The sequence below is a fragment of the Phoca vitulina genome, unplaced genomic scaffold (assembly GCF_004348235.1).
Source record: "Phoca vitulina isolate PV1807 unplaced genomic scaffold, GSC_HSeal_1.0 scaffold26, whole genome shotgun sequence".
NCBI classification, from domain to species: domain Eukaryota; kingdom Metazoa; phylum Chordata; class Mammalia; order Carnivora; family Phocidae; genus Phoca; species Phoca vitulina.
The window spans coordinates 20,712,456-20,739,863 of NW_022589729.1; the positions used below are offsets into that span (position 1 = coordinate 20,712,456).

Below are 27,408 nucleotides of genomic sequence, written 5' to 3' on the forward strand. Positions count from 1 at the left end.
AAAGAAAGAAAGAAAGAAAGAAAGAAAGAAAGAAAGAAAGAAAGAAAAGAAAGAAGAAAGGAAGGAAGGAAGAAGAAAGAAAGAAAGAAAGAAAGAAAAAAGAAAGAAGAAAGAAAGAGGAGAAAATTCTACCACCCATCTGCCCAGTCCTGATCACCACCGTTGAATCAATCTGAACCATCCCTAAGTGCCAGAAGAGAGGTGAAGGGGTGATCCCCACACTTCACAGCTTTGTGTATGTTTCCAAAATGGACCTCACTTAGGGCAGACCGTGAACTCTGAGGTTGGAGAGTGGGGGTGGGGGGAGGACTTTAGGAAGGAGAGGCTGAACCCCTGCTCCTACCTGGTATAGGGAAAGGCTACTTGCAGGGCACTGCTGGGGTCTGGAGAGCAATCTCTGACTCACTTCCCACCGGCCCTCCTCTTGCGGCCTGAGCTCTGACCTCTGGCTCAGCACTCCCTACCTCCCCACCCCCATCTTGGCTCACCCTGCACCCGCTTCCCAGCTCCTTGGGCACACCATCTGCCTAGGCTCCCCCTTCCCCAGGGACTTAACTCCTTTTATTGAGACTTTTAAATAATTAAATGCTCCAAAGCCTCCCCCACTCTGATCCCAGTCCCTGGCCTGGGGTGTTATTCAAAGACCAGGAGCTGGGTTGGAGGGCTGCCAACCCCACTGGCTCTATTTAGCTCCTTTCTTTTCCTACTCAGCTGCCGGGCTGCTAATGGGCCTTTTCTCCTGCTCTGGCCCTTCTGCCTGCCAGGCCGCAGAAACTAAACAAAAAGCGAGGAACTCTAAGGGCTTGATGGGGGTGGGGAGAGAGGAAGACACCAGACCCACATAGAACTGGGAAAGGGATGGGGGCAGAGGGTGAAGAGAGAGGACCAGAGTGGCTTTTCTGGCTCCCCATCCCTGCGGAGGAACTGGGGCCACTCCCTCCAACCCCAGGGAGCTATAGGCAGAAGGGGGAGGTGGAGGGGTGTGAAATGGGGAGAGGGCTGGAGGTTGTCAATCACTTGAGCGGTTTGGAGCTTGGGCAGCGTCCTCATGCAAATTATCTTAGTGAGTCACTGAAAGTTTGGTCCAGACACAAAGAAGCTGCTTCTCTCACCCGCTGCCTCCCTTCACTGCCCTACAGAAGCCCCCCCACAGCCAGCCAACCAAACAAAAGGCCTGAGCCCAGCAGTGCGTGAAGGAGTGAATGTGCGAGAACCTCCCTGGTGACGTCCCTCCAGACAGATGGCAACAGTTGCCAGCCTTCTTTCATCGGCTCCCAGTCATAAAGAACAGCCCCCATCTCTCTAGAGCCCATCAGCTCCTCAGGGCTGGCCCAAAGACACACGTTGGCGGGGCTGGGGGTGGGAGGCTGCCAGGGAGTGGGCAGTTGGGGGGGGGGGTACTGACGCTGGATGTTTGGCTGGAAAACAAAAAGGTTGTTCAAAGCCCTGGCGCTGGGGCCAGCCTGCCCATCTGTCCTCCTTTGGGGAGGCTCTTCCCCCATGCTCCTCCTCGGCTTCTGGCCAGCTCTGTGCAGAGCCAGGGGCCCCGGGAAAGGAGACCTCAATGTGGGGCAGCAGTGCTGGGCTGCAGTAGCTCGGGGCTTTGCGCTTTGAGGCTTTGGTGACACAGAATCCCTTGACTGGGCATTTTTTCGCCTCTTCATAAATAGGGTTAAGTGGAAAATCCAAGGCCTTGGGGACAGGTGGAGAACAGTGGGATCTGGGTCCTCCGTCATTAAATAATCAAGTCTGACTTGTTCTGGAACGGGATCCCATCAAAATAATCCGCATATGCCCTCAAACGTCAGAAGCTCGTGGAGAGGAGTGGACCAGGAATCGGAGGACCCGGCTGCACTCAGCTCACCATCTGGTTGTTGTGTAATTCAGGCAGGTCATCCCGGCTGTTGGAATCCCAGTTTCCTCTCTGTCGGTTGAGGGTAAAATCACCTGTCGCTTCTGCCTCCCAGCACTGTGGAAAATAAGCGGATGTGCAATCGAATGTTCTATAAACAGGAGAGGCTGTGCGAATATAAGGCTTTACTCTTAATTTCCCCGCACCCATACCACCCAGGAGGTGGGGTAGGCATGGCACTTTCAACATTTTCAAAGTACTTCTTACCTATTCCTTTGTGAGGCAGTTGAAAGCAGAAAGGTCTAGGGCGATGCAAAGATCTTTTTTTTATACCATAAGGATGGAGGCTCCCCCTGCTTACTCCACCCACCTGCCAGTCTCTTGAATCTCCGAATTTTGTCTCCCTTCTCACTCTGCCTTCCAACATCAGCCCAATTAAGGAGGCTTAGTGGGCAATCTAGGTTAAGGGGCTAAGAGATTTCAAAAAATTCAGAATAAAGGGGAACCATTCCTTGGGTCTTAAAACAATAAAAGTATAGCATATGCAAAATTATGATTCTGAGGCCACAGGCCTGCCTCTAGGCTAAACTGCACCCCACCCCTGCATTTTCTGCAGAAAGTCTGGTCTGGTGGTGCTGGGGGGCTGGGTTGAGAGATGGGGCGGGGGTGGGGGTGGGGAGAAGAGTGGCTGCCCAGGGACACAGGGGACAGAGCTCTTCGCTTCGCTTCAGGGCTTCATGCCCCTGCCCTTCCATCCACCCACCTGACCTCCTGTTGTTTGTGTTGGCCAAGGTGACTGTGCTCAGCTGGTTTGGGTTTCTTCTCTCTGGCAGAAGATAGTAAAGGCATTTCTCAAAACATTTCTCTTTCCCAACCCTCGCTCAAGCTAACCTCACTCATCTCTGACCATTTCCATTTGTCTAAAAACCATCTGGGCATGAACTTCTGGGTAATGTATCACTCTGTGTCATTTCCATTAAATCCCTGCCTCAGTCTGTCCTGTCCTTTCCTATGTAACTATCCCATCACCTCCTTTGGACTGGCAACGCCCTGAGGACAAAAACCCCGTTTCCTCATCTCTTCCTCCCCCTCCCCCTTCCCGCCGTGCTTCTCCCAAGGACCCATCTCAGGGCATCAAAGGGCAGATGGAAAGCTGAAACTCAACCCAGAGAAAAGGTCTTACAAGTTGTCATGTGCAGCTGGCCCTGGGCTAGACTCCAGATACAGACCCTGGACTCCAAGGCCAGCATTGATCCACTCCAATCCCTCATGTTCCGATAACACTATAATTTTAACAAGTGTATGTACGTCCTGTTCTGCCCTTGCGAGTGTCTTCGAATCTCATCCCATGACGCCCTCAGTGTTCCATTTTTTGTTTTCCCCACCTGGGAGGTGACATGGGAAAAGTCTCTTGGTCAAGCAGTGATGATGACAGGGAGGTTATTTTCCTTTTGGGAAACAAGAGAAGCCACTGGGACCTAAGCCTCCACCCTGACAGGCCCGGGGAAGAAAGGAAGTGGGTCACAATGAACACAAGGAGTTCCTGTGTTTTGCACTGGGGCTGGGAAATCAGCAGCTGAGGGTGAAGCAATCCATCTGGCTGCTCCTTCCCTACTGGACTGAGATGTCCTCCAACTGGAAAGACACAAAGGGCACAGGAGGGTTTGGTCACGGGAGTGCCTAGACCAGACAACCTGGTCCCCCAGCCCTCTTGCTGTCAGATTCAGACCCAGGTACTGTATTAGATCCAGATGCTACCCAGAGGTGATCTCTAGGGCCTTATATTCAATTGGAAATATGATACATAAACAAAAAAGAAATCCGTGGAAGATCTATGTACACAAAACACCATCCGCCTGAGTGAGGGAGGGGGCAGCAGCTCCTTCCTTTGAGAGTTCAGAAGGTTTTCTATAAAATCACTTCAGGACAAATGGCAAGGATTTCACGGAGGAGAGACAACCCGAGCTTGAACTTAAAAGATGTGTAAGATTGAGATCCCAGACTTCTTATCTTTTTTGACTATCTGCAACGTGAACTGTGGCCTGGTGTAGAAGTTCCTGGAATCCAGCAGACCGGAGCGCTAAGGGAGGGCAGGAAGCATGAGAAGAAGCCATAGGTCCAGTTGTGTCTTCATTTCTCTTGTTATTTCTCGCTGTTTATTCAGCCCGTCCTGGACTGGAGCTCAGCTCAGCCGCTCACTGGCAGTGCTCCTGTAGATCACCTGCTTCACCTTCCAGAGCCTCGCTCTCCTCTTCTCTAGTCGAATGGTAATAATATCAATGCCTAGTGTTCTGAGGATTTAACGAGATTATGCACACTGGTGAATGTTCACCAGTGCTATTTATTATTGTGCTATTCTGTTGGCCCACCACAAACATAAAGACAGAAAAAGGATTAAAGAGGTAACACCCCTTCATTCATTTGCAGTATTGTTGCGGGCCGACGATGGGCCAGGCCCCGTGCAAGCACTGGAGATAAAAATGTAGCATCCAAACAGCCTGGCTCCCCAGGAGCCAACAGCCTGACGGAGACGTAAATGAAATAATCATCCAGATGAGTGGATCATTTTGACTGAAATTGAGAAACCTGAACTACAAATACTGCCTACGTTCCTGGGAAGAGTGGCCAGCAAGAAACCCAAGACAGCAGGTGGCTTTGCACCAACTGGGCTGGGGCTGGAGGGGAGGGGGCTTGGTGAAGATGGGGCGTGCAGTTATTTCAGGTCTGAGGTAAGGGCACGGAGGCTCTACCTGGCCACTCTTGGCTTTCGCCTCGAGAAGCAATGCCATCCACTTTGTGGCAGGTGGACAGCGGAGGGTGACCCAGCACCACCTGGGCTCGTCCCGTAGGGATTAGAGTCCTTTGGCCTGAGGTTCCTGGGGTGACCCACACTCTAGGCCTTGACCCCTCCTCTGGGGAAAGGGGAATTAGGGTGGGGAGCTTCTGGACATTTTACTTGGGAAATGACCCCCTTTGGTCTGACCCAACAGAAGCCCCTGCCCTGCTCTGCTGAGGAAGCCTTCTTGGGCCCGTCCCTGCTTACAGGCTCCAGGAAGGCAGGTGTTGGGGGGCAGCTGCTGCTTGTGGTCGGTTCTCCCCAGATACAGGGGCCCGGCCTCCCCCACACGGCCTGCCCTTGGCTCCCAGGAGGCCCGAACAGACTCCTCCCCCGCCCTCAGCCACCCCGCCCCAAACAGAGAGCTCGCAGGAAACACCTGGACGAGAGGGCCCCTCAGCTGGCAGGGGGACCGCCTCCGAAAGAAGAAAGAGTCTGCAGGAGGAATTGGGCCAGCGAGGAGCTGGGGGTAGGGAGTGCTCGGGTGCTCAGTTGCACTTCTCCTGGCCCCCACCAGCTGCTGAGAATGAGCCCCTGAGTTGCTCAGATGCACCCTCACAGCCGCCCCCTCCCCCTCCCTGTAAAGGGCTCATCCCCTCCAGCGCCAGCATTCCTAGAACCAGGACAAGAACACCTATAACGAAAAGACAGCTCAGAGGGTTTTGCCTCTGCTCTTCTCCTCCCTCTCGTCGTCTCCTCCCTCTCAAACAGAGCCTGATCCTCTTCGGACCATGTAAGTTTTTAAAACCATGGTCCAGGCTTGACGATAGAATCCCTTAACCGAGGTAGCAGCCCATGTCATGCGAAAGTCTATTCCAAAGAAAAGTCTCCATTTATTTCCAAATTTATCTAGATCTGCATCCATCTCTGCCTACTCATTACTCATGATTTCAAGTGGTTGTGGTTCTGGGTGGGATGGACTGAACTGAGGAGAGTCAGGGAAGCCCTAGCATCAGCATCCACCCAAGAACACGTTTGCTGGCATGGAGACCATGTGCTGGGAACCGTGTGTGTCCGCAGGGGCGCCAGCCCACAGGGCTCCCTCATCCCCTCTTGGGAAATTCCCAGAGCAGGCACCTTCCTTTCTGCGTCTGGAGTGGGAAGAGTGGAAGGGGGCCGTGAGGGGAAAGCACATGCCCCACGGCCACCAGAGGGTAGGACACAGTTTACTCAACCACAGCTTTTCATTCAACAGCCGTGGGCCGCACACGGGGGTGTGAGGAGACATTGAAGGCGACACCCTTCCCAGGGGGGTGCGTGTGGTAACAGTCAGAGAGGCACGTGAGCTCAAAGCCTCCAGACATCAACCCAAAGGGATACATGGAGATGTGCTGACTGTCTTTGTTATACAAATGTAAACAGTAATAAACGATGTGTGTACATCATTAAGAGGCCCTGGAATAAGGAATCTATTATGAAAGTGTAAGCAGTTTTAAACCATAGGTATCAATGTTGAAAAGCCTCGAGGTGAGAATGTTTTTCAAGAGCACAAGGGGTCTCCCGGAATTATTCAGGGAAGGCATCCTGGAGAGGCGGCCGGTGAAGGGAAAAAAAGCATGGACCCTGGAGACAGACACATCCAGATTCTGAATCTGTTTCCACCACCGCCCCCTCTCCTTACTGGTGCTTTGCTTCCTTCATCTGTGATCCTGAGGTGACAGTATCTCCCAGGGTGCTTGTGGAGATTACGGGAGAGAGGCTCTGTGGAAGGCACCCCGCAGGGCGCCTCGTAACAGTGGGTGTTCAGCACCCAGTAGCGGCTCCTGTCCTCGAGTACTTAGACAAGTGGGTTGCGGCCACGATAACTGGCAGGGTAGAGAGACTTGCAGATGTGGTCATGGCTGCAAGGAAAGTGAGCAGGAGAGAATTGAGAAGGTGGGGGGTCCTGGCGTGGTGAGGCCATTTCACAGGGTGCCTTGTATCCCTATCTTGGACACTCAGAACAGCAAAGGAAAGCAGCAGAAAGGGAATGGCACGAGGAAAATGAAGTTTGCAGTAGTCCCAGGCTGCTGGCCAGGCCCCATAGGCAGGCAGGTGGAAGGCTGTTGTGTTATTTCAAGTGTGACACGGAAGGACCAGGGCTTATACGGCACAGAAGAATCAGGATTTTCCTGTTTTGTCTGGAAATGGAAATGGGATGGTGAGAGGTGATTTAGCATGAGTGATTCATTTTACAGATGAGAAAACAGAGGCTCAGAAGGAGGAAGAGACCAGTCTAAGATGTCAAAGACTAATCTAGTACTAGTTTTTGTCAGACCTGAAGCTGGGGCCTTTACTCCCCAACTCTTATGCTTGGAGGTATTTCTACCACCTGGCAGCTGGTCTCCAAAGTAGACACTGGGAAGGATTTCTGTGGACAGAAAGTTCTGTGCCCACTGAACTTTAAATGGCCCCTCCCTGCTGGTGCTGGTAAAGAAAGTTGCCCTTGCTCCAACCTGCCCAGCTATAACCTCCTCTTATCTGATGTGCTCTGGGCAGCCCGACAGGTTTGCTGGACAAGGGTTGAGTAAAGGCCTGTCCTTGTTTATGGGAACAGGGGTGGAGAGTCGTAGAGCCACTTCAACTGGGAGCAAAATGACTTGGAGCTGTGGGTGCCCAGAGAAGCTGGCCCCTCTCAAAGCAGGGTATTCAGTATCTCTGGAGTGTGTTCTCCCTCTCCTGCTACTGTGGTCAGAATTCCTTCCAAACATGTCGTAGCCCAGCCTTCTGTCCAGGTGATTACCTTCTGGGTAAACCCACTTTAGGGAGTTAATTGATAACTGAGGTTCCCCTACATTATGATTTAAAGTGTGTCCACCCCTCGCTAAGTAACATTTACATTTCAATAGCAGGTGCTTAGAGACCTAAGAGCCTGCAAGATTCCAAGGACTGTTTTCTTAAGAAGGTGCAATCACAGGTTAGCTATCCTGAGCAGGGACCCCTCACTGGCAGACCCTGAAGGGACTTGATTCTTTTCTTCCACCCCTCATCTAAATTCCTTTCATCTATTAGCCTCTCCTCTTGGCGACTTTAACATTCATCTGTTCAACCAATATTCACTAACACCTACTAAGCGCCAGACACTGCTCAGGTAAGGTCTCTGGCCTGCATTCTAGCTGTAAATCCAGGGTTATAAGGACTAGGACAGAGGAAAAAACTAGGCAGCATGGGAAGGGAGAATGTCACTGAAAAGCTGGAAGAGAAGATCTGAAGCTTGAGAGACAAGAGTTAACCATACAAAAGTGGGTAGGTAGGAGGAGGCAGAACATTCCTTGAGCCAAGGCTCAGAGGCTACAGTCCCAGGCATGAGTTAATGGGCACCAGTTGAGGGTGAGCTGAGCTGCTTCTCATCTAATCCTTGGAGGGGAAGCAGAGGCCCCATGTGTGCCCTCGGTCCTATCAAGAACATGCTAGAATGTTCCTTCAAGAGATCACGGCCATGGTGACAGAGTGCCGTCGATGTCCTCAAAGCACCGTCTCATCCTAGTTTGGGGGATGGGGTCAGAAAGCCCTACAGCCCCACTCCCAGGTGGTCCAAGGCGCATCACAAGTCAAAACGGGAAGCCTACGCAAATAAGTACTTAAAAGCAGTTTACCCCTAAAAAAAAAAAAAAAAATAGTTGCCATCGTTAGAACTTAGGGAGATGTGAAATAAAAGTCTAGATTTCAGGTTTCTCTTGAAAAAACACAATATCTGGTATCACTGGTCTCCCAGGAGGACAGCAGACTACAGCTAAAGAGCAGGGTCCTTTTTAGACAAAGCCTGAGCTCACTCTCCGAGTTCCCTGCAGCCTCTGTCTGGCCGTCCTCCCTCACTGCCCGCCTGGCCCTCCCTTCGCTCCTCCGGTGCCCACCGAACTTTAAATGGCCCCTCCCTGCTGGGGCTGGTAAAGAAAGTTGCCCTTGCTCCAACCTGCCCAGCTATAACCTCCTCTTATCTGATGTGCTCTGGGCAGCCCGACAGGTTTGCTGGACAAGGGTTGAGTAAAGGCCTGTCCTTGTTTATGGCAACAGGGGTGGAGAGTGGTAGAGCCACTTCAACTGGGAGCAAAATGACTTGGAGCTGTGGGTGCCCAGAGAAGCCGGCCCCTCTCAAAGCAGGGAAAAGGACAGGCAACACATCGCAGTGTGCTTGTTTGTGTAAGATCATTATCCAGGGCCCTGATAGCCTCTTAAACCGAGTTCAAATGTTTTTCATGCCAGCTCTGCAAAGAAGTGGTGCAGAGGGAAAACCAGAACTCTCCAGAACTCACCAGGCTTGCCCTTCTCAGCTTCCCCATTTCTCTCTCTTCCTGGAAGGAACGCGTGGGTTGATTCCATCCGTGGGCAGGATGGAGATAAGCAAAGTTGTTATTGGAAAATCCGTTTCCCCACCCACTCTGTGTGTGAATGAGCACATAGCCCAGTTTGGTATTAATCCACAAGCAGCTGACGGAGCCAAGAGGTCAGAGCTCCCCTCCAGCCAGTGAGGTCGAATGTCTGGCAAGGAGGACATGGAACATTTCAGCAAGAATGGCAAAGATCAGACATGAGTGCATTCATTCATTCTGCGGAGACTTATGGAGTACCTCCTCCAGGCTACCTGACATCAGGAAGGGCTCTTGGACTGTGAAGACTTTTTGTTTGTTTGTTTTGTTTTTATTTTAAGTGGGCTCCACGCCCATTGTGGGACTTCAACTCACAACTCTGAGATCAAGAGTCACATGCTTTACCGATTGAGCCAGTCAGACGCCCTAGGGCTGTGAAGATTTTTTTTTTTTTAAAGATTTTTATTTATTTGTCAGAGAGAGAGAGAGAGAGAGAGAGCACAAGCAGGGGGAGCAGCAGAGGGAGAGGGAGAAGCAGGATCCTCACTGAGCAAGGAGCCCGATGTGGGACTCGATCCCAGGACCCTGAGATCATGACCTGAGCTGAAGGCAGATGCTTAATGACTGAGCCACCCAGGCGTCCGGGCTGTGAAGAATTTTAAGCAAGGGATTGAAAATCATCTTTCAATGGGGGAGGACACAGGCTGCTCCGATGTTGTTAACTGCCGCTATCCCGGAGGCTCTAGTAGAAATACTCCTTATTAAATAATGGTTTCCTCCCAGTTACCAGAATGTCAGAGTGTCCTTATTCATCTCACGACCATTTCAGATTAACTTCTACTTAAAACTCCAATTCTCCTTTGTAGAGTATTTAAATATGCCAAGGGCTATTCTAAGTGGTTTAGATCTCATTTAAATCGTCCTCAACATTTTGAGATGGGTTCTATCCTTAGTCCCATTTTACAAATGGGGAAATGGGGGCGTGGCTGAAGTAACTTGCTCCAGGTGGCAGAGGCAGAAGGTAGGTAGGTGGTAGAGGCGAGATCAGACCCCCAGATGGCCTAACCCCAGAGCCTGAGCCGCTGACCTCCGCAGCACGGCCTCACTGTCTCTGGAAACTGAAACCTTATCATGGGCCGGAGTCAGATTCAGGCAAGGGGAAGACTATTTCTCCACTTCCCAACCCAAATGACCTTCTGGTTCATCTAATTGAAAATAATGATAATAATTGTGCTAATTTGCCCTCCGTGATTGCCAGGATAATGGAGATGATTTAGAATCAAAAGCCAAAGAAAGGAACAGAGGTCATTTAATCTAACTCCCTAATTTCTGAGACAGGAAAATTGAGGGGCTTGTCCAAACTCACACAGCTAGTTAGGAAGAACCTGGACTACAACCCATATATCCTCCCTCCCAGCCCAGAACTCCTTCCACTGCATCATGCTTTGCTGGGCCTTGGTGCCAGTATGGGCCTGGAAGCCAGGAGTCCTCACTGTCCTGGCTTACGTAAGGCTGTTAGAAGGCTGATATCAGACTCACAGGGGAAGGTTTCTTCCCCCTGGGCTTGCTTGTTGAAGCATCAAGGCCTCCCCCACCCAAAAGTACTTATCAGAAGCTGGGATGGGCTCTTAATCGGCAGCTCCCAGGCCTTGTCTACACTCTCTGGACAGTGCATTATCATCCAGAAACAGCTGACCGAGCGCAGGTCTCCTAGGCTGGCACGGTGTTCCAAGTGGGGATGCTGGGAGCAGAATGGACCAACCAACACCCAGTCCCTGAACACATGAAAGCCACCAGCTGCAAATCCTCAAACTGTTTGGGTCCACAGCCCCTGGACCCCCAGCTGGCCAAGGGGTACTCGCCGCCGCTGCTGAAATGGGTCAGATCTAAAGTAAATAACACCCTGCTCGGTCACAGAACACTCCCGTGTCAATTGAGGGACTATCAGGCTACCAGGAGCCGAGAACAATCCCCAAATCAATCTGCCATTTTGCAGTCACCCTGGCTTAGAGACAGAGGTGGGTGATGATGTCCCCTTGACCTCCAGATAACCCTCCCTTTCGGGCTTTCTGCCAGACAGTAGGGACATAATGAAATCTTCATGAGTGGAGCCTGTTAGGAAACAAGATAGGTGCTGACAAGAATAACACACCGGGATGGGCAAAAATGCAACCTTAACCCCATCCTTACATCCCCAAAGGCGGGTCCTTACAAATGAGTGCCTAGGACATTTGTTAGAAGCTACAGACAAAAATGGGACCATTCCTTCAAATAACCTCTTGACACAAGTGGGTCCTTATAACCAAGTGTATTTGTGAGACAGATGAGCTGGCTCCCCCCGGCCCCATCTCCTGCCTCTTCTACCCTCCCATTGTACCATACACAGCCTCTCTGGTCTCCCTGCCACCTGGGACACCTAGGCCAACTGCAGGTTTGTTGAGGAGGGTCATGGAGGTGTGAAATGAAGTGTGTTTTGATGGGGGGTGGTTCTGTTCATGAATCAATGTGTTCAAAATTTAAATACAGCCCACCTCTGGCCAGGAAAAAAAACTAGCCCAGGTCCATGATGTCCTTGTGACCTCCGTGGGAACTGCTGAGCTTGTTAAGTGGGGTTGGGGTGCAGAAGCCTTGTTAAAGCCTCATGGACGGAGCACAAGAGTCCGGGATGATGAAGACTATTCTCATTTCCTTGCATGTATGTGATCCATATAGCCAGAGGGAGTAACACATTGGTAACAGACCTCTGGCTCTCAAACCTTTGCGGTCACAAGTAGATGCTCTTGGTCTCCAGTCACACGTTGGGCTCCAGTGCCCAGATCCGGAGGCCCAACCGCTCTTGTCTAATAGGAGTGGAGGTACCAAATGGCAGTCCCAGGAGGTAACGGAGAGCCTGGACCTGGAACTTTCCCACAATTCTGTCCCAACCTGGGAAGGGGTTCAGTGTCCTCGGCTCACCACCTCAGTCTGACACTTGGGCTATGAGTCTTATAATCATGTGTAATAATTATCAGTGCCTCGTGCGGACAGACAGTACACACGTGCTGAATGAGCAAATGAGCAAATGAGCACAGCCGAGGCCTAGTAAGAACAGATGCATGAGACCTGGCCAGACTCAGCAGTGCTCAGTCTAGAACCCTGTCCTGTCCAGCATTGTCACAGGGAAGTGGTAACATTCATTAAAGGATGAAGAAAGGAGTCACACAACTAGATTTTCCTTTTATACCAGCACATGCTATGGGTCTTCGGAATATCACCAAAGAGAAATACCGAGACACCAAGAAAGGATTTGGATCCAAGGGAAAGGCTGATGTGGGAATGTGCCCTTCTCTATATCACATGGCTTCATCTGCTACATTTTTATTAAAGTAACAAAAAAAAAAGCGTACATTTGTCCATAAAGCTGTACATTCTTCCATATAAAAACACTATTATACAATTAGTAACCTTTGTCTTTTCTGTCAGAATAGCTTACAAACATAGGACTATTATTTTTACTTAATAGGAGAAACAGACCTGCTCAACAGTCCAGCTCTGGGTGTTTTGCTGTTTTTAAAGTGAACATTAGAAAAACAAGAGAAGATCAAGCACGAGACCGTGAGGCTGCTTCTAAAAAGGCAGGGACCTGTTTGCAGACAAGATGCAACACCACAATCTGTGGGGATTCACAGCTTCGTTTCCACCCACAGGCCAGAAAAGGAGCTCTTGGGTCTGTGGGCCTGAAGTTACCTTTAAAGCAAGAAAGGCTGGAAGCAGGGTCCGGGAAGGCAGCTTGGAGTCTAGAGTTGAAAAGGAGGCAGAACTGGCAGGAATCAGTAGGTGGGGAGAGTGTTTGGTAAATAGCACCTTTGTGTCAGAACGGAGTAGTTCAGGAATCTAGGGAAGGGGACTGGCAGTGGAGCAGGGACCCTCGGGGGGTGGGGAGTGGGGAGAAAGGTTTCTTACTACGCTGGACAGAAGGGGAGCCAAGTCGACCAGATGCTCTAGCTATGTCCTTCTAAAGTGATTCGGGGTTGGGAAACTCAAGGCCTTCTGAGGGAACCCTCACTAATGTCACTGAAAAACCGAAGGAAGGGGATTTCTTCCCAGTATGGATTTCCATGGGCTCCAACCCAGAACAGTAAATATTGCACAAGTCTACAGACAAACTTGGATTGTACTGAGACAGCAAGTTCCCCACAGGTGCTCTGAGCACCAGGGAGGAAAAACAAAAACAAAAACAAAAACAATGCCCAGGATTGTGGCTTTTAGTGTCAGCCCTACAAGAATACCAAGTAGTCCTGCAGAACTTGGGGCATTCTCCCATTCAGCCAAGGAATACCTGCAAGGCTGACCAGCCAGCCAGAGTCCCGAGGATGGAGGGAGAGTTCCCTAAGCCCTCCAGGGCACCAGGAGGTTCTGAGAGCCAGGGCTCCTTCAGACTCTCCTGGGACCCAGGAGGCCATATTGCACAGTGAGTGAGAGCTCTTGTTCTGGAAAACTGGGTGGCTCTATGACCCAACCCGAAGGGGACAAGTGTGGGAGAGTCAGGGAGGAGTGTTGTGCTTTGAAAAAGAAGGCAGTAATAAAGAACCTGGAGTTCCCTGTAGCTTTTGAGCCAACTCTCGAAGGGATAATGGCAGCAGCACCAGGACTTCATGTGGTTCCAAAAAGAAGGGTTTTGGCCAAAAACAAATATCCCCAAGTGGATACTCTTTGGGTCCCAAAATTCCATTGCAAATCACCCCCAAGTTATTCCCCACACATACTCACACAAAGAGCAGCACACAGCAAAGCAAAGGTTTTGTGCAGAGTACCCTTCCGTCCCAACCCCAATAACCTCTAACTCCTGCCTTACTCCCCCGACCCCCCACAAAACAAAAAGCTTTTGTTTCCTGCCTGGGAAGCAACATCTACAGGCCCCTGAGCACAGAATCAGAAATAAGTCACGATTTCAAGAAAAGCCACTTAGGACAGAAGCAATTGGCCTTTTTCACTCTCTGCCCTGGATCTCACCGGAAAAGTAGATTAGGCAACATAGCATCATTGAAGTCCAGGCTTGAATGCCCCTGAGGAGGAGAGGGGCCAGGGATGCAGGCGCCCTGCTCCGGAGAGCGAGAGGTCTGAACTCGGCCTCTCTTCTCCCCGCCGCACGGCAGATCCTGACCGCTCTCGTTCACAGTTGCTAACCTTGCTTGCTCCCTCTCACATCTTCCTGGGGGGCCAGCCAAGCTTTCCCCACCTCACCCCTGCCAGGCCCGCCCCCTCTCTCCTCCCCACTCCCGTGAGGCAGGCACCGGCTCCCAGACTCAAGCGCACAACAGTTCTCTCCAAAGGCACCTGGGGAGGCCACTTCCAAGCAGCTCCCTTTAAGGATTTTTCTTTAAAAAAATTCTTTTGGTTTTTTTTCTCCCCTTTTCTTAAAAAAAAATAATATATATATAAATAGCTCTTCATTTAAAATACAGTTCCCCAGGTTGAGGTATGCAGTGGCCTGTTGTCACGGCAGAATGAGTACAGCAGAGTGCCTGGTGGGGGTGGCCGGGGATCTAACTGGAGACCGCCATCACGTAGTTCTTCGAGGGGCTGCTCCGGCCCAGCATCATTTGGTTCTTGCAGGTGAGGAGCCCATAGGAGGCAGCCACCGGGGCCTCCTCGTACAGGACGCAGATGGAGCCATCCTCCCCGATGCGGTAGGACACTTCGTAGGGGTCCACCCACAGGGTCAGCTCGCTGGGCAGCAGCCGGTGCAGCTGGGGCTGGCTGAGTCCGATCTGGCTGGCCACCTTGCTGATGATGGGGTCCATCTTGTGGTTGATGCGGATGCAGCGGTAGCCGGAGCCCTTGGACGGCTTTTCAGGAAACCAATGGTGTTTGTAGTGCTCTGTGGGGACGGAACACGAGGGAGATGCCCTGGTTAGAGCAGCTGGGATGTGAAGGCCACCACAAGGGGGGATGGGGATGAAGGGATAGGAGTAGAGGAAGGAACCCAGAGATTTTAAGTAAGCGATGTGGTTTCTCAGGAGTTGCAGGACCCTCCTGTCACTGAAGCAGAGAACATTTTATGAGATTCCCCCCTCACTCCTAGGACAAGGATGTGAGTGTGTATGGGGAGGGAGTCGCATAGCTCTGGGGCAATCCCAAGTAGCTGGTGTATTGCTTCCGGCATACTGTTTAAGAAGGATGGGTGAGACTGGGGAGGACGTGTCCAGGCAGGGCCTCTGGAGACCTGTGAGCTGAAGCTGCGAGGCGAGCAAGGCTGCCATCACTGTCAGACCCACAGCAAGTCATTGTGTCTCCCACCCTGGGCCCCAGAGGCTCCCTCTGCCTCCTTCAAAAGCCAGAGGGACCTTCTGCAGTGGCTAGAGGAGTCAAAACCGGGTTCTTTTTGATGAAACGTATGTTGCTCCTCAGAAGGCAGGATCTGTGTGGGCACGCTTGGAGATGGCTATCGCTGCTTGAGACCGGCGGCCAACCGGCTAGAAACAGCTGGGAGGTAGGTCTCTCCCCTGGCAGCCGCGGCTTATCTCTTGTCAACCTCCCGTTTCACGCCGCCCCCGCCCCCAGCACACAGGCCAGCAGAGCGCAGGTACTACCCACAAGGCTTTCTCAGTACCATAATGGGTGGCAGATGGCTAAGGGGGGGCCAAAGCACACAAAGGGGGCCGGGATCCCAACTCCGAACGAGTCAACAACGGGCCCGGGCACAGCACAGCCCCGCGCCGCCGGAAGAACCACGGCTAAGGATCCAAGTTGTTGAGAAGGCTCAACTGCGCCTTCTTCCCCCATGACGACCCGTTGGCTGGCCGGGCTGCCTCGCCCCCAGCGCCCCCGGGAGTCTCAGTAAGGGGAATGAGCTCGCACTCGGGCCCGCAGGTGCCTCCTCTCCCCGGACAGAAGCCGGCGCCTGGGCTCGCACTCCAGGACAAGGGTCTGCGTCCGCGACAGTGTGGAGGCACGCGCCCGACCAGAACCGTCACGGACAGAGACCCGAGCGCGGGGCCGCGCAGGGGAGACACGACCCAGGGGAATGGGGGGATGCGGGCTGGAGGGAAACCGAGTCCCGGAGCTGCTCGCGAGGGGAGCCCTGCCCTAAGAGGAGACGAAAGACGGCCCAGGCAGGAAGGGGGGCCCAGCCCCAGCGGCGGGGCTCGACGGAAGCCAGGATCCTCGGCGGTGCTCACCGGTTAGTGCCTCCTGGAGAGCCCCGTTGAAAACCTTTAGTCTCTGCTCGCTCACGCAGCCCCGGGTCCTCAGGAGGCTGGAGAGGAAGCCCACGGCGGCGGCGATCTCCGGGAGCATGTCTGTTCTCTTCCCGGTCCAGCGGGCCTGGCTCATGTCTTGCGCGGCTCGGGCGGCGGTGGCAGCGGCGGGGAGCAGTGAGAGGGCTCCGGTGGGACGTGCTGGCTTACAGGACTCCTGCGTTCGCTCGGCCGCTGCTCGGGCTCTGCCCGGACTTTATCCGGGACGCGCCTTTCATACTGTTCCGAGAGGAGGGGGAGCCCGCGGCGTCACCCATTGGCCACCGCCAGCGGATGGGGGCGGGGCCATACGTCCACCCCGCCCCGCCCCGCGCGCTCCCCCTGCAGGGCCAGGCCGCTAGCCCCCGCCCCCGCCCCCGCCCCCGCCGCCTCGTCGGCGCTGAGGTCATCGCCCGCTGACGTCAGTGCTGGGAACCCAAGCGGGGCTTGCGGGCCGAGGTGGAGCGGGTAGAAAAAGGGGAGCCGGGGAGGGGCCGAAGCCGCTCGGCCGGGGAGAGCTGCGCCCAGTTCGCTCCACGCTGGGAATGCCTGGACCTCTCCCCTCCGCCAGTCCTTCAAGACTTAGGTCACTGGCCACCTCCTCCAAGAAGCCTTCCTTTGCTGATACCACCTCTCCCTCGCGGCTCCCACATTTTCCAATCCCCACTGTCAGAACCACTCACCCGGACGCTTTGTCACCATGTTACCGCTTTGCCGTCTTTGTTAAACAGGTTTCTCTAGGCTCTTCGGAACTGTGGACTAAAGCTTCTATTTACTTCGACAGTAATCTCACCTCCCCCAAACAAGTTCTGCCCTTCCTCTACACCAATGCCTTTTCTCCTGCCTAGTAGCATCCAAGTCTTACCTATTTGAGGGCAGTGTTGTAAGGCTTTTCTGTCCCCTCAAGTTGTTTTTCTAGCTCTCCCTTTCCTTTAAATGCCAAAAATTTTTAATAAGTGGTTTGCTCTCAACTGCACACATTTTCCCATCTACTCCCTGTTCCTCCTCCTCCCTTCGTGCCCCAGCCCTCTCTCTCCTGTCCTTCCTCCTTGTGGATTGAAGCTTTTGTAAACACGGGCTTCTGGGCGAAAGAACCCAGCCTCAGTCTCCAGGGTCCACAGGCGGGACTGTGCTCAGGGCCTGGCACCATCACAGGGGCTCAGCAGATGTCCCCTCGATGGGGCTAACTTCTAACCCACATCAGGCATCTGGCATGGGAGGTGCTCCGTATATATTTGTTAAGTGATTCAAACCCGATGGCCTCTGTCAATTCTTATTTTTCTTGAACTCTAGGCCCTGCTGGCCACCTCTGGAGGCAGTCCCTCCTGCTTTTCCTGGGCACCTGACGCCAGGCTTCTCAGCCTCCTTCCCCAGCTGTGTCAGCCCTGGATCCCCTCCTGCCCCTGTTCCCTCTCTGGGTCCCCTCACTCCTCTCCCTCTTCTCTCCACTTGCCTTCCTCAGAGAAACCCTATTCACATTGTCCACTCTGATGTTTACTTCTTCACAACTGACTTTCTCGGCTGCATAGTCTGTGTCCTTTCGTCCTGCCACTCCCATCACCTGCTCTGTCCCACCCTTGGGTGTCCAGCCACCACCTCAGTGTCAGTCCAAGCCCACTGTCTTCTCCTGTCCTGGAGATGTCCTGATGTCCATTTCTGTCAGAGATATCATCACTTCCCCAGGCACTCCCTCCTGAAAACTCACACTCACTTTTGACTTCTCCTTGTACTTTGCTCCTAAGATCCAGCCGCAAGACCTGTTGCTTCTTCCTATCTAGATGATTGCAGTAGACTTGTCAAATCCCATCCCCCAGTTACCCTTCCCACTGTTAGGAGAGCTGCATTCCCAAAAGTCTGCATTCACTTGCTCTCTTGCTCAGATCGTTCTGAAATACCCTCCACCGCCATTTGTCTACTGCTTTAAGTCTGGACTCCTTTGCCTGCTATTAAGATCTTTCATAATGTGGCCCCATCCACTTTTTTAGGTTTCTGCCACTTTGTGCTCCAGCGTCATTCTCCTCACTGTTCTCTAAGCATCAGAGCAGCTCTGCAGCCCAGAGCCCTCAACATTTTGCCCATGATCCCCATCCCTGCTCTGTAACGTGGCCCCCATTCCAGGTATGCCTGAAGATGTCTGGCTCTGCTGCACAGGGGCTCATGCCGTTATGTCCTGGACACCTCACTGCCTCCTTCCCACCCCTCCCAATCTCCCTCCCACACTCCTGAAGGCACAGCTGAAGCTGGGTCTTCCACCCTGAAAACCTGCACTGACCATTCTCCCTCTACAGAATTAACGTTATCTGTACCACTTACGTGGCATTTATAATCTATTGTTTGGTATTATTAGGGATATTTTTAGAGGTTGACATTTTATCTCAACAACAGTCTGCAGGCTGCTTGAAAACAGGTTACCATGCTCATTTGTCCTACATTTGTCCAGGACGGTTTAGATTTCAAATATTTTGCTCCACGGCTTCATCTAGCTCATTGAGATGCCCTAGAACACATCTCTTAGATGGCCTCTTCACCAGCTCCTCCCCAAAGCTGGACCAGGCCAGATGAGACTCTTCCCTCTGCTTGCTGAGAGGAAAATGATTTGTTACAGAAAGCAGGCTTGGGAGTGGAAACAGGAAGACCTACAGTGCATTATCCAGGGAGACCAGGTGTCGCCCAGACCAGAACTGACCGAGGGCAACTACCAAGGAAGTCAGGGAAACAGATCAAAGTATAGATAAGTATACAGGGCGGTTCAGCACTTAAATCTGAAAATACTTAACATCTGCCTGGGTGTGTCTTTGACAAGGGCTGGGTGTTCTGGGCCTTGCTTTTGTCCAGAACTGATTAAAAAAAAAAGTCTTTTGACAGACCATCACCTGTTTTTTGCCTTAGGAAACAGAACTCTGTCATTATGTAGATTTTTGTATCACTCAGCAGGTCACATGTCATTTGTATCTTCTCAACAGAGCCAGGACCACATCTGCCGACTTCAAATTTGGCACCCTTTTCACTGGCCCCTGGAGTCTCTGTGCTGTTGTTACAATGGCATGGCCCACAGTTCCACATGGTCCCACAGAGCTGTTCTTCCAGGTGATGGTGCGACAAACTGGGGGCAAACAGGGTGCATTTGGGGGGAGGAACAAGGTCTTATCCCTGACCGTCCTCCATTACCCAGATGTGTCTTCACCTCCTCATTGGTGATTAGTTCCTGAACTGTGTATAGGGCATCCGTAGGAACCTGAAGGCACTCCCCCTACTTCCTCATCCTCTTTCCTTTCTACTCACAAGCCTAGGGAGAGGAGGCTTAATTTATCCCACACTCAAAGTTCCCAAGTCACTATGCAGTGTAATTGTACCCAACTCAGGATTTGCATTCTCAATCCGTTTCTTATGAGGGCAAATATATGATAGCTGTCCAAATTATTTTTTGAAATTTCCTGAAACTGCCCTTCAGTTGCTAGGACCAGATCCTTAGAAGCTCAAAAGTCCAAGTTTCACTTCTTCCCTTTGCATGTTGCGTGCTGCCTCCCGTTCCTTGGCCTTGTCAAGGTGTAATTGGAGCACAGGATAAGGACGGTGGGTTCCCCCTCCCCCCTCTCCTCTTCTTCCGGCTCCTCTTCCTCCTCATTCATTTCTCCCCCCTCCACCCAAGGGACCTTGAGTTGACTTCTGAACACGCACTGCCCTGACACACGGTGCTGACCTGTGACCCCAGCCATTGCCCAGGGGGCAGCAGTGGGGGGGGTGGGGGTGGACGTCAACCTGTGCCTCTTCTGTGCCCTGGGATCCTGACCCGCTGACTCCCCTGGTCCTGGATGCCCAGCTCGCCCATTTGTCTGGCCCACCTGTGTGGCCCACTGTAGAGTGACACGCAGCGTCCCACGCTGCCCTCCTCAGACCAAACCCCACCCCCAGAATAGGGTCCCTCTCCTCGGGCCTCAGCTCTGGCCTCGTCTGTGGGGTCATCACACAGGCCTTGCTCTCTACTCCCCGGACCATTGGGTGCGACTCTTGTCTTTCCTGGTGTCCTGTTAGGCCTCCAAGGTCTTGGCTTGGTCGCCAAGGGTACCTCTCAGTTTCCTGACCACATGTGGAACCCTGAGGTTGAGCGAAGCTGATCTGCTGGCAGAGGCTGGACTGAGGTATTCTAGAAAGATGACGTCAGCTCACTCCCACACTGTGCAGTGTGTAGTTCTTGTGGGTCTCTGTGTGTGCATGTGTGTGTGTACCAGCGTGGGGAGGGAGGGCAGCATATATATATCTGAGTGAGTACACACTTCAGTGTGTTGTGTGCTCTGATGTTTGAGGGTAGGAGGGAATATAGCTATGTGTTTATAGGTGTTAAATGTACTTATGGGGCGCCTGGGTGGCTCAGTCAGTTAAGCATCTGCCTTCGGCTCAGGTCATGATCCTGGGGTCCTGGGATGGAGTCCTTGCATCAGGCTCCCTGCTCGGCGGGGAGCCTGCTTCTCCCTCTCCCACTCCCCCTGCTTGTGTTCCCTCTCTCGCTGTCTCTCTCTGTCAAATAAATAAATAAAATCATTTTTAAAAAATGTACTTATAATAGTATATATTGAGGAATGTCATTTCGTGAAGTATGGATGCTTTGGTGGAGTGTGTGTTTTGGCGGGCAGAGCGGACCTGGCGGGGTATGTCTGAGTGCAGCTGCTACAGATGCCAATTTGATCTTTCCTCTTTTCAGACCCCACTGGTGACAACCTCACTCTGCTGCCCAGGGCTGATAAGAAACACCACCCCGGGAGGACCAGATGCCTCTTCCTCACTTCCTAATCAGGCTGGAAATACTGCCAAATATATTCATCACTCTTTGTGAGCATCGCTGGGTCATGCCCAGGACATCTTTTGGGGTCCCCTGTCATCTCACAAAGTCGTACCTCTCAAGAGCAGCCCTAGGCCAGCCCGTCTGGGAGTTATTCTTTACAATCAGAGACAGGAATGAAAGAAGAAACTGACATTGTCCTTCAAACCTGTTCATGAAGACTGTATGAAACTGAGGATGTTAGCTCTTTTAAAAATTTCTGTCTTTAAACCCCTTCACCTGCCCCAAAGTGAACCGAGAACAGGAACAGAAATAGCTAATGCAAAGATGACTAGGGTTGAGGGTTAAGTGGAAAATTACCCATCTGGCCTGAAGGAAGGCTTGGTAAAATATAAATATGTGAAGGGCTTCCTAATCCCTGGGTCACAACAATTTCCGAGTCCCTCAGGACCATTTCTGAGAACCTGTGGAGAAGTAGAGAAGAGTCTGAAAGCTAAAAAAGTAACACTTCCTCCACTTGCTCTGAAGATATAGGAGCAAAAGAAGACTTAGTGGTCCCGAAAGCAGCTAAGTTCGACCACAGAGTCACTTCCTCTTAGGAAGGTAAGCCTCACCTAGGACGTGCTCGCCCAGACACCTGCTCCAGCCAGGACGCAGACGCTCTGGGGTACGGGGCATCTTTCCAGGGTGGGATGAGATGGCCACAGGGGGTGGCTGGGTGAAGGCTACGGGCTCCTCCCCAAAGTGTCATCTAAGCTGGAAAGTATCAGAACCTCAGCGGCTGCCACCCAACTTCCAGATAATGAACAGAGACATCCGTGGCAGACGCCAGCTTCCATTTGCTGCCACTAACCTGGGAGCCCACCAGACGCCCAGTGGCTAAAAAACTCAGGGCCTCTCTAAGCCCCGGGCATACCCACAGGTGAGCTTGGGAGCCCGGGAGGCTCATGTTCCCCACAGCACAGTCCCTGATTTCTTCACAATTTCCTCAACTCTCTCTCCCAAATGCCACCTGTGTGGCTCAGAAACCACAAACTGGTAGCCCCTGAGGCAGAGCTGACCGCAGAGATATTCTGTCTGGCCCGTAGAGTGTTTTAAGTGCTTTAAAAATTAGTTGTCAACATTTGACTATTCGGAAGTGTCCTATGTTTTTAAACCCTAGAATTGTGATTTCTCTTTAAAAACCTGAATCTGTTAACACTGGTCCCACATTCCTGCTCAGTGGTGACTGGCACCTAAGACCAGTTCACCGTGGTCCCTTCCCCTCGCTGTCACGTCCTTCCGAGGCCACGCGATGGTTACCATTTCTCAAGGAGATATGCTGGGTTTTAAAAAATTATACTGTCTCCCGATATAAAATAAATCCCAAACCATCATCTCTAACACCAACTTGACAACTGAGCTCCCAACTACTGGTTGGTTTTTTTTTTTTTTTTTTCTGACTGAGAACTGGACATCTCTGAAATATTTTTCCGGTATTGTAACCTCAACATGTAACAAATAAAGATCCTTTTCTCCCTTCTTCCCCACTTCTGATTTCTTTCTCTCTCTCAATGGCATTATGACTCTTTTTCTAGTCACCAGTCTCACAGTCTGGCCGACATCTTTAACCCGACCCTGGATAATCAGTTGCCCAGGCTTACTAAGTCTCTATCAGCAACGCCTGGGTCCCAGGCTCTGGAGATTCAGGGGAGTGGTGGGTGTTGGGGGCTGACAGCAGGACATGGTCACTTGGCAACATGGAGTCGGGAGAGTGAGAGCCCAGGGACAGAGTGAGTTCAGCTGTTCACACAGATGTTGAAGCTTCCTTGGGCAGTGGCAGGAGATTGGGGTGGAGAGAAAAGCTGGGAGGCTTGCAGGTGCAAGAGCTTGGCTCAATGAGGAGTGAGCAGGAGGGCAAAGATGATGTTCCAGGGGGACAGAATAGACCTCAGAGAAGGCGACGGGGAACGATGGCCAGGAAAAGGTAATGCAGAGCGAGGAGGACTCTGCCCCCCTGTATGAGCCTGAGGGGTGCGGGGTGTGACACAGAGACAAGCTCCCCTGAGGGGGCCTTCAGGGTATAGCTGGCTTCAGTTAAGGTCACGAGGTAACAAAAATGTTCAGAGGGGTTGAGGATATGGGGGAACTTGCTGGACCAAAGGGGGCCTGGTGAAGGGGTCCGGAGGGGAGGCTGTGGGAGTCAGAGTATTGGAGGGCATGTACATAGTGGTATGTGGATGACAGTGTTTGCCCTTCAGACAGTAACCAGCGCCAGGAGGAGTGGGGATTTAGTCCTGACTGGGCTTTGGGAGAAAAGCGAACCCAGGGCCCCAGAGAGCCAGGCTCAGCCAGGAGACCTGAGACCCAGAGTGCTGGGCAGGGAACTGCCCCTTCTGCTCTGGGGGGAGGGGAGAGGACCTGGGAGACCACAGGGTTACCTTCGTGGCTTGGAAGGGTGAGGCCTCCAGGTTCTTGGACTTGGGCTCTTAGGGCCTGCTTTGTGCTCCCCAAATTCACCCCTTCATGCCCCCTACGTCATCATGCATCACGCTGGCTCCTGCAGACTCACTCTCCTCCCTCTAGGAGAGAGCTGGAAAGTGTTATTAATTCATCAAACTTGAAACTGAGGCTGATGGTACGCCAGGCCCCGTGGAGGGAGGGAATCTGCTTCCCCAAAGATAGCTTTTTCCCTGAGGGCTGCTCCTCAGCTGCTGTACCCTACTGACCCACTAGCATCCACAGGCAAAGGGACGCTCTGCTTTCCTCCCCTCCTTCGCCAGCCTGGCCGGCAGCAGGGGAAAGGCAAAGCAAGGCAAGGATGGCTGAGGGTGTGAGAGAGAGAGTGAGTGAGAGACGAGGTAGGAGCTGGGGGGGGGGGGGTTAGGGGGGAAGATGTGGACAGATGGCCAGACCAGTATGTGGCTGGAAAGGTCCCCAGTGATGTGTTTTTGCTTCTGTGACTCCCTAGGTGTATCATCCGAGCAAAAGGATGGAAACTATCTGTTAAAAGTCTATTATCCTGGAGGTCCCCCAAGAATGTGACCTCCCACACCTTCATCCTCTGGGCCTTCTCCAATGGTACTAGAAGGTGTGACTGAAAGTGCCGGAAACCCGCCAGGGGAACACATGGACTTGGGGGCAGAGGCAGATCTGAAGCTGAATTTATTGCCTCTTTCCCAAACTTAGAGGACAGACACGTTGTAAACCCTCCTCATCCTCACTCCCAGGGGCCCAGGATAAACCCCCTTCATCTCCAGACAGAAAACAAGAGGCCCTGAGACGATAGGAGCTTCCCCAGATGTTGTTTTGGCAGAACCATAATGGGGCCGGGCCTCCCGGGGCTGGGTGTCTGGGGCAGGCAGGAATCACAGCTGTGACAGCCAGAGACCACCCCCCCGGGGTGGGGCCTGAAGTGTGGAGAGAGGCAGACTCAAGAAAGAGGGACACAAGGAAGAATCTGCAGAAGAGGGCCTGCAGCGTCCTGGCCCTGGCCTCCTGGCTCGGGGTCCATGGTATTTGTCAACTGTCCTGCGGCTCAGCCCCAGCTCTTGATCATATGGTCCCAGGGAAGGGGCCGGGTGGCCAGACTGGGAGCCACTGCCCTGAGCCTGTTTGCTTATCTGTGGCAAGAGAGCATGGCCAGGAGATCCACCCTGTCTCTCCCTTCATCTGTGATCTGTGCTCCACAGTGCTGACTCCTTGGGGCCCAGTAGAATATGTGATCACCAGATCTCCTGATTCGGTGACATATCTCCAGGGGGCTTACTGCCTGAGCTGATACCCCATATCCAGTTAGGGACCCAGCCCTGTTGATCATCCCTTTGAAACAGCTTCTACTCCGCATCACTAAAGCTTCTGCCATCAGATCTCGCCTGGACAATCACAACGGTTTCCTACACAGTCTGTCTGCCTGGAGTGCTCCCCTTCACACCCTTTTCTCAGTCTATCCTCTACCGTAAAAACTCCTTCTAACCACAAATTTATCTTTCTCTTCTGTTTAAAATCCTTTGAAGGCTCCTTACAGGAAGTTCAAATTCGAAGCTGGGCCTTCAAGGCCTTTATAATCTGGGCCAGCCTCTAAGCTCAGTTAACCTCCTTCTCAGTGTTTCTTAAACACACACTTGCACTTTGATCCCACTGTGCCTTTGCTCATATTATGGGCTCAGCCTAGAGTTCTCTTTGTTCACGTCTTTGCCCATCAAAAAGGCTATTCATTCCTTCAAGACCTAGCGTCTGTGTCACCTCCTATGTGAAGCCTTCCTGGATTCACCACAACCTCCCACTCCCCATTGCAATTAGTCACTTCCTCCTTTCTTTATAACTCCATAGCTCATAGGGGCTGGTGTTATAGTTCATTGTGTAGCCCTGTGAGACTGCGGTCCCTTGAAGGCGGGGTCTGGCTTATACCTTTGTACTTCAATGCCTGGCACACACCTCGGCCTTCCGCACACAGTAGGGACTCAGTGAACCTGGTTGAATTCATATCTCCATGCAAGTGATAGAGAGAGAACGCTATTCTTCCCATACTAGTGAAGGAAAAAGTACACATAGATAGGATGATGGACATGTCAGAAAAGACACTAAAAGGGGCTGGGGTGGGGTGTGTGTGTGTGTGGGCCTGGGAAGGGGTGGGAAGGGATTCTAAATCTTACTGCCTCCCCCCAACCCCAGCACCAAGAATAAGGTCGGTGGGGAGGAATCTCTGCAGATTAAGAATGGGTGGTCTCCGCTGCTTAGGATACCAGCCCTGTTCTGTTGAGGACTGACCCTGATGGTTCATAATTAAACTTCTGAACTAGCTTGTATTTATTCTAGTGCGGTGGTTAGCGCCCCTGCCTTGGAGCCACACTGCCCAGATCCTAGCTGTGCCATCTAAAGCAAGTTATTAAACCTCTCTGCGCTCAGTTTCTTTTCTTTCTTTTTTTTTTTTTTTTTCAGTTTCTTTATCTATAATATGAGGTTAACAGTTCTTACCTCATACGGCTGTTGCCTTAAATGAGTTTACAGTACTTAGATTTGTGCCTGGCATATGACAGTGGTCAGTATATGTTAATTATTACTACTTATAATTTATATTTTGCTTCCTTCCAAGAAGAATTTGAGACACCTTAAAATATTGAACCACACATATAAAAGAGGATAATTATATGTATATATTTATATTATATTAAAGATCAGAAACCGGGGCGCCTGGGTGGCTCAGTCGTTAAGCGTCTGCCTTCGGCTCAGGTCCTGATCTCAGGGTCCTGGGATCGAGCCCCGCATCGGGCTCCCTGCTCCGTGGGAAGCCTGCTTCTCCCTCTCCCACTCCCCCTGCTTGTGTTCCCTCTCTCACTGTGTCTCTCTCTGTCAAATAAATAAATAAAAAATCTTTAAAGATCAGAAACCAATTAGTAGTATGAGGGAGAGAGATAAAGTTAGGTATTTGCTAATGTGTCTGAATTAGTTCCTTTATTGACCCCTTAATTATCTGTGAGATTCCAGGAAGCCAAGGCAAGAAAGGAATACATGCATTGTATAGTTTTCAACGTAAAACGTAAGAAAGCATCCAAGTTGGCCTGTTAAAGTAACACCCCTTCCCAACACACACACACACACACACACACACACACACACACACACACTGAACTCAAGAAGGAATTTATGGGGACGCCTGGGTGGCTCAGTCGGTTAGGCGTCTGCCTTTGTCTCTGACAAATAAATAAATTAATTAAAATCTTTAAAATAAAATTTAAAAAAAGAAGGAATTTATGGTATGAATGCCTATGTTGGACTATTGGAGCCAAGGGATCTGAAGTTATTCTCAGTTGGCATTTACTATCATTCTCAATTAGGCTTTAATGAGAGCCCATGATGACAGTGGGAATAATCAGAGTCAGGATAAATGGCCGGGAAAATAGCAATCAACATCCGTTCCATGTTTCCGTCTATGCTCAGCTCATGGATTCCTTCCCTCCCGCCCTCCCTCTTGGCTCTGGAAACTCCCTTGAGGTCAGGGGTTGAGTCCTCTGAGTCATGCAAATGGCCAGGTGGCCGCAGGTGCTTTCTGCTGCCTCCCCCCAGCACTGGAGTTGTGTGGAAGCGAGGTGGGTCCCCTGGCAGCAACTCCCGAGATGAGGGGAGAGAGGAATGCTATGAGATAAGGCTAAGAGCGTTTTGAGAAGGGGGAGCCCCCAGTTTGAACAGAATGATGATCTTAGTGGGAATGGGTAAGCTCCTAGCAAGGTAACAACTCCCTGTCCCCCAGGTTTTGAATTCAAAGAAGAATCTATGATAAGTAAGCATCCTTATGTAAAAATCCAGGAAGGCCACCACTCCTGTCCAGCCTGGCCTGGCTTAGGAGGAGGGACTCCGCTTAAGAACTGAAACACATAAAGGCTTTGAACCTATCTTGCTGAATTCATAGAGAGGTGCAGAGGTGTGGGTAGGGGTTAGGAACAGCTGAATTACTCTGCAAA

At 51.7% G+C, this 27,408-nt stretch overlaps 1 protein-coding gene across 1 annotated transcript; it reads right to left on the reverse strand.

Moving 5' to 3' along the window:
- Positions 1-9,577: 9,577 nt before the first annotated feature.
- BTG2 (BTG anti-proliferation factor 2) lies at positions 9,578-16,465 on the reverse strand. The gene is made up of 2 exons (XM_032422390.1): positions 16,135-16,465; positions 9,578-14,834 (listed from the first exon to the last, which is right to left on the reverse strand). Exons 1-2 carry the CDS (start codon positions 16,286-16,288, stop codon positions 14,500-14,502), a joined length of 489 nt encoding a protein of 162 aa, XP_032278281.1. The 5' UTR covers positions 16,289-16,465; the 3' UTR covers positions 9,578-14,499.
- Between the last annotated feature and the right edge of the window lie 10,943 nt (positions 16,466-27,408).

Coding starts and splice junctions, on each gene's coding strand:
- BTG2 (XM_032422390.1), bottom strand. CDS start 16,288: ATGAGCCAGGCCCGCTGGACCGGGAAGAGAACAGACATGCTCCCGGAG. Junction 14,835..16,134: donor TCTCCAGGAGGCACTAACCG/GTGAGCACCGCC, acceptor CCGTCCCCACAG/AGCACTACAAACACCATTGG.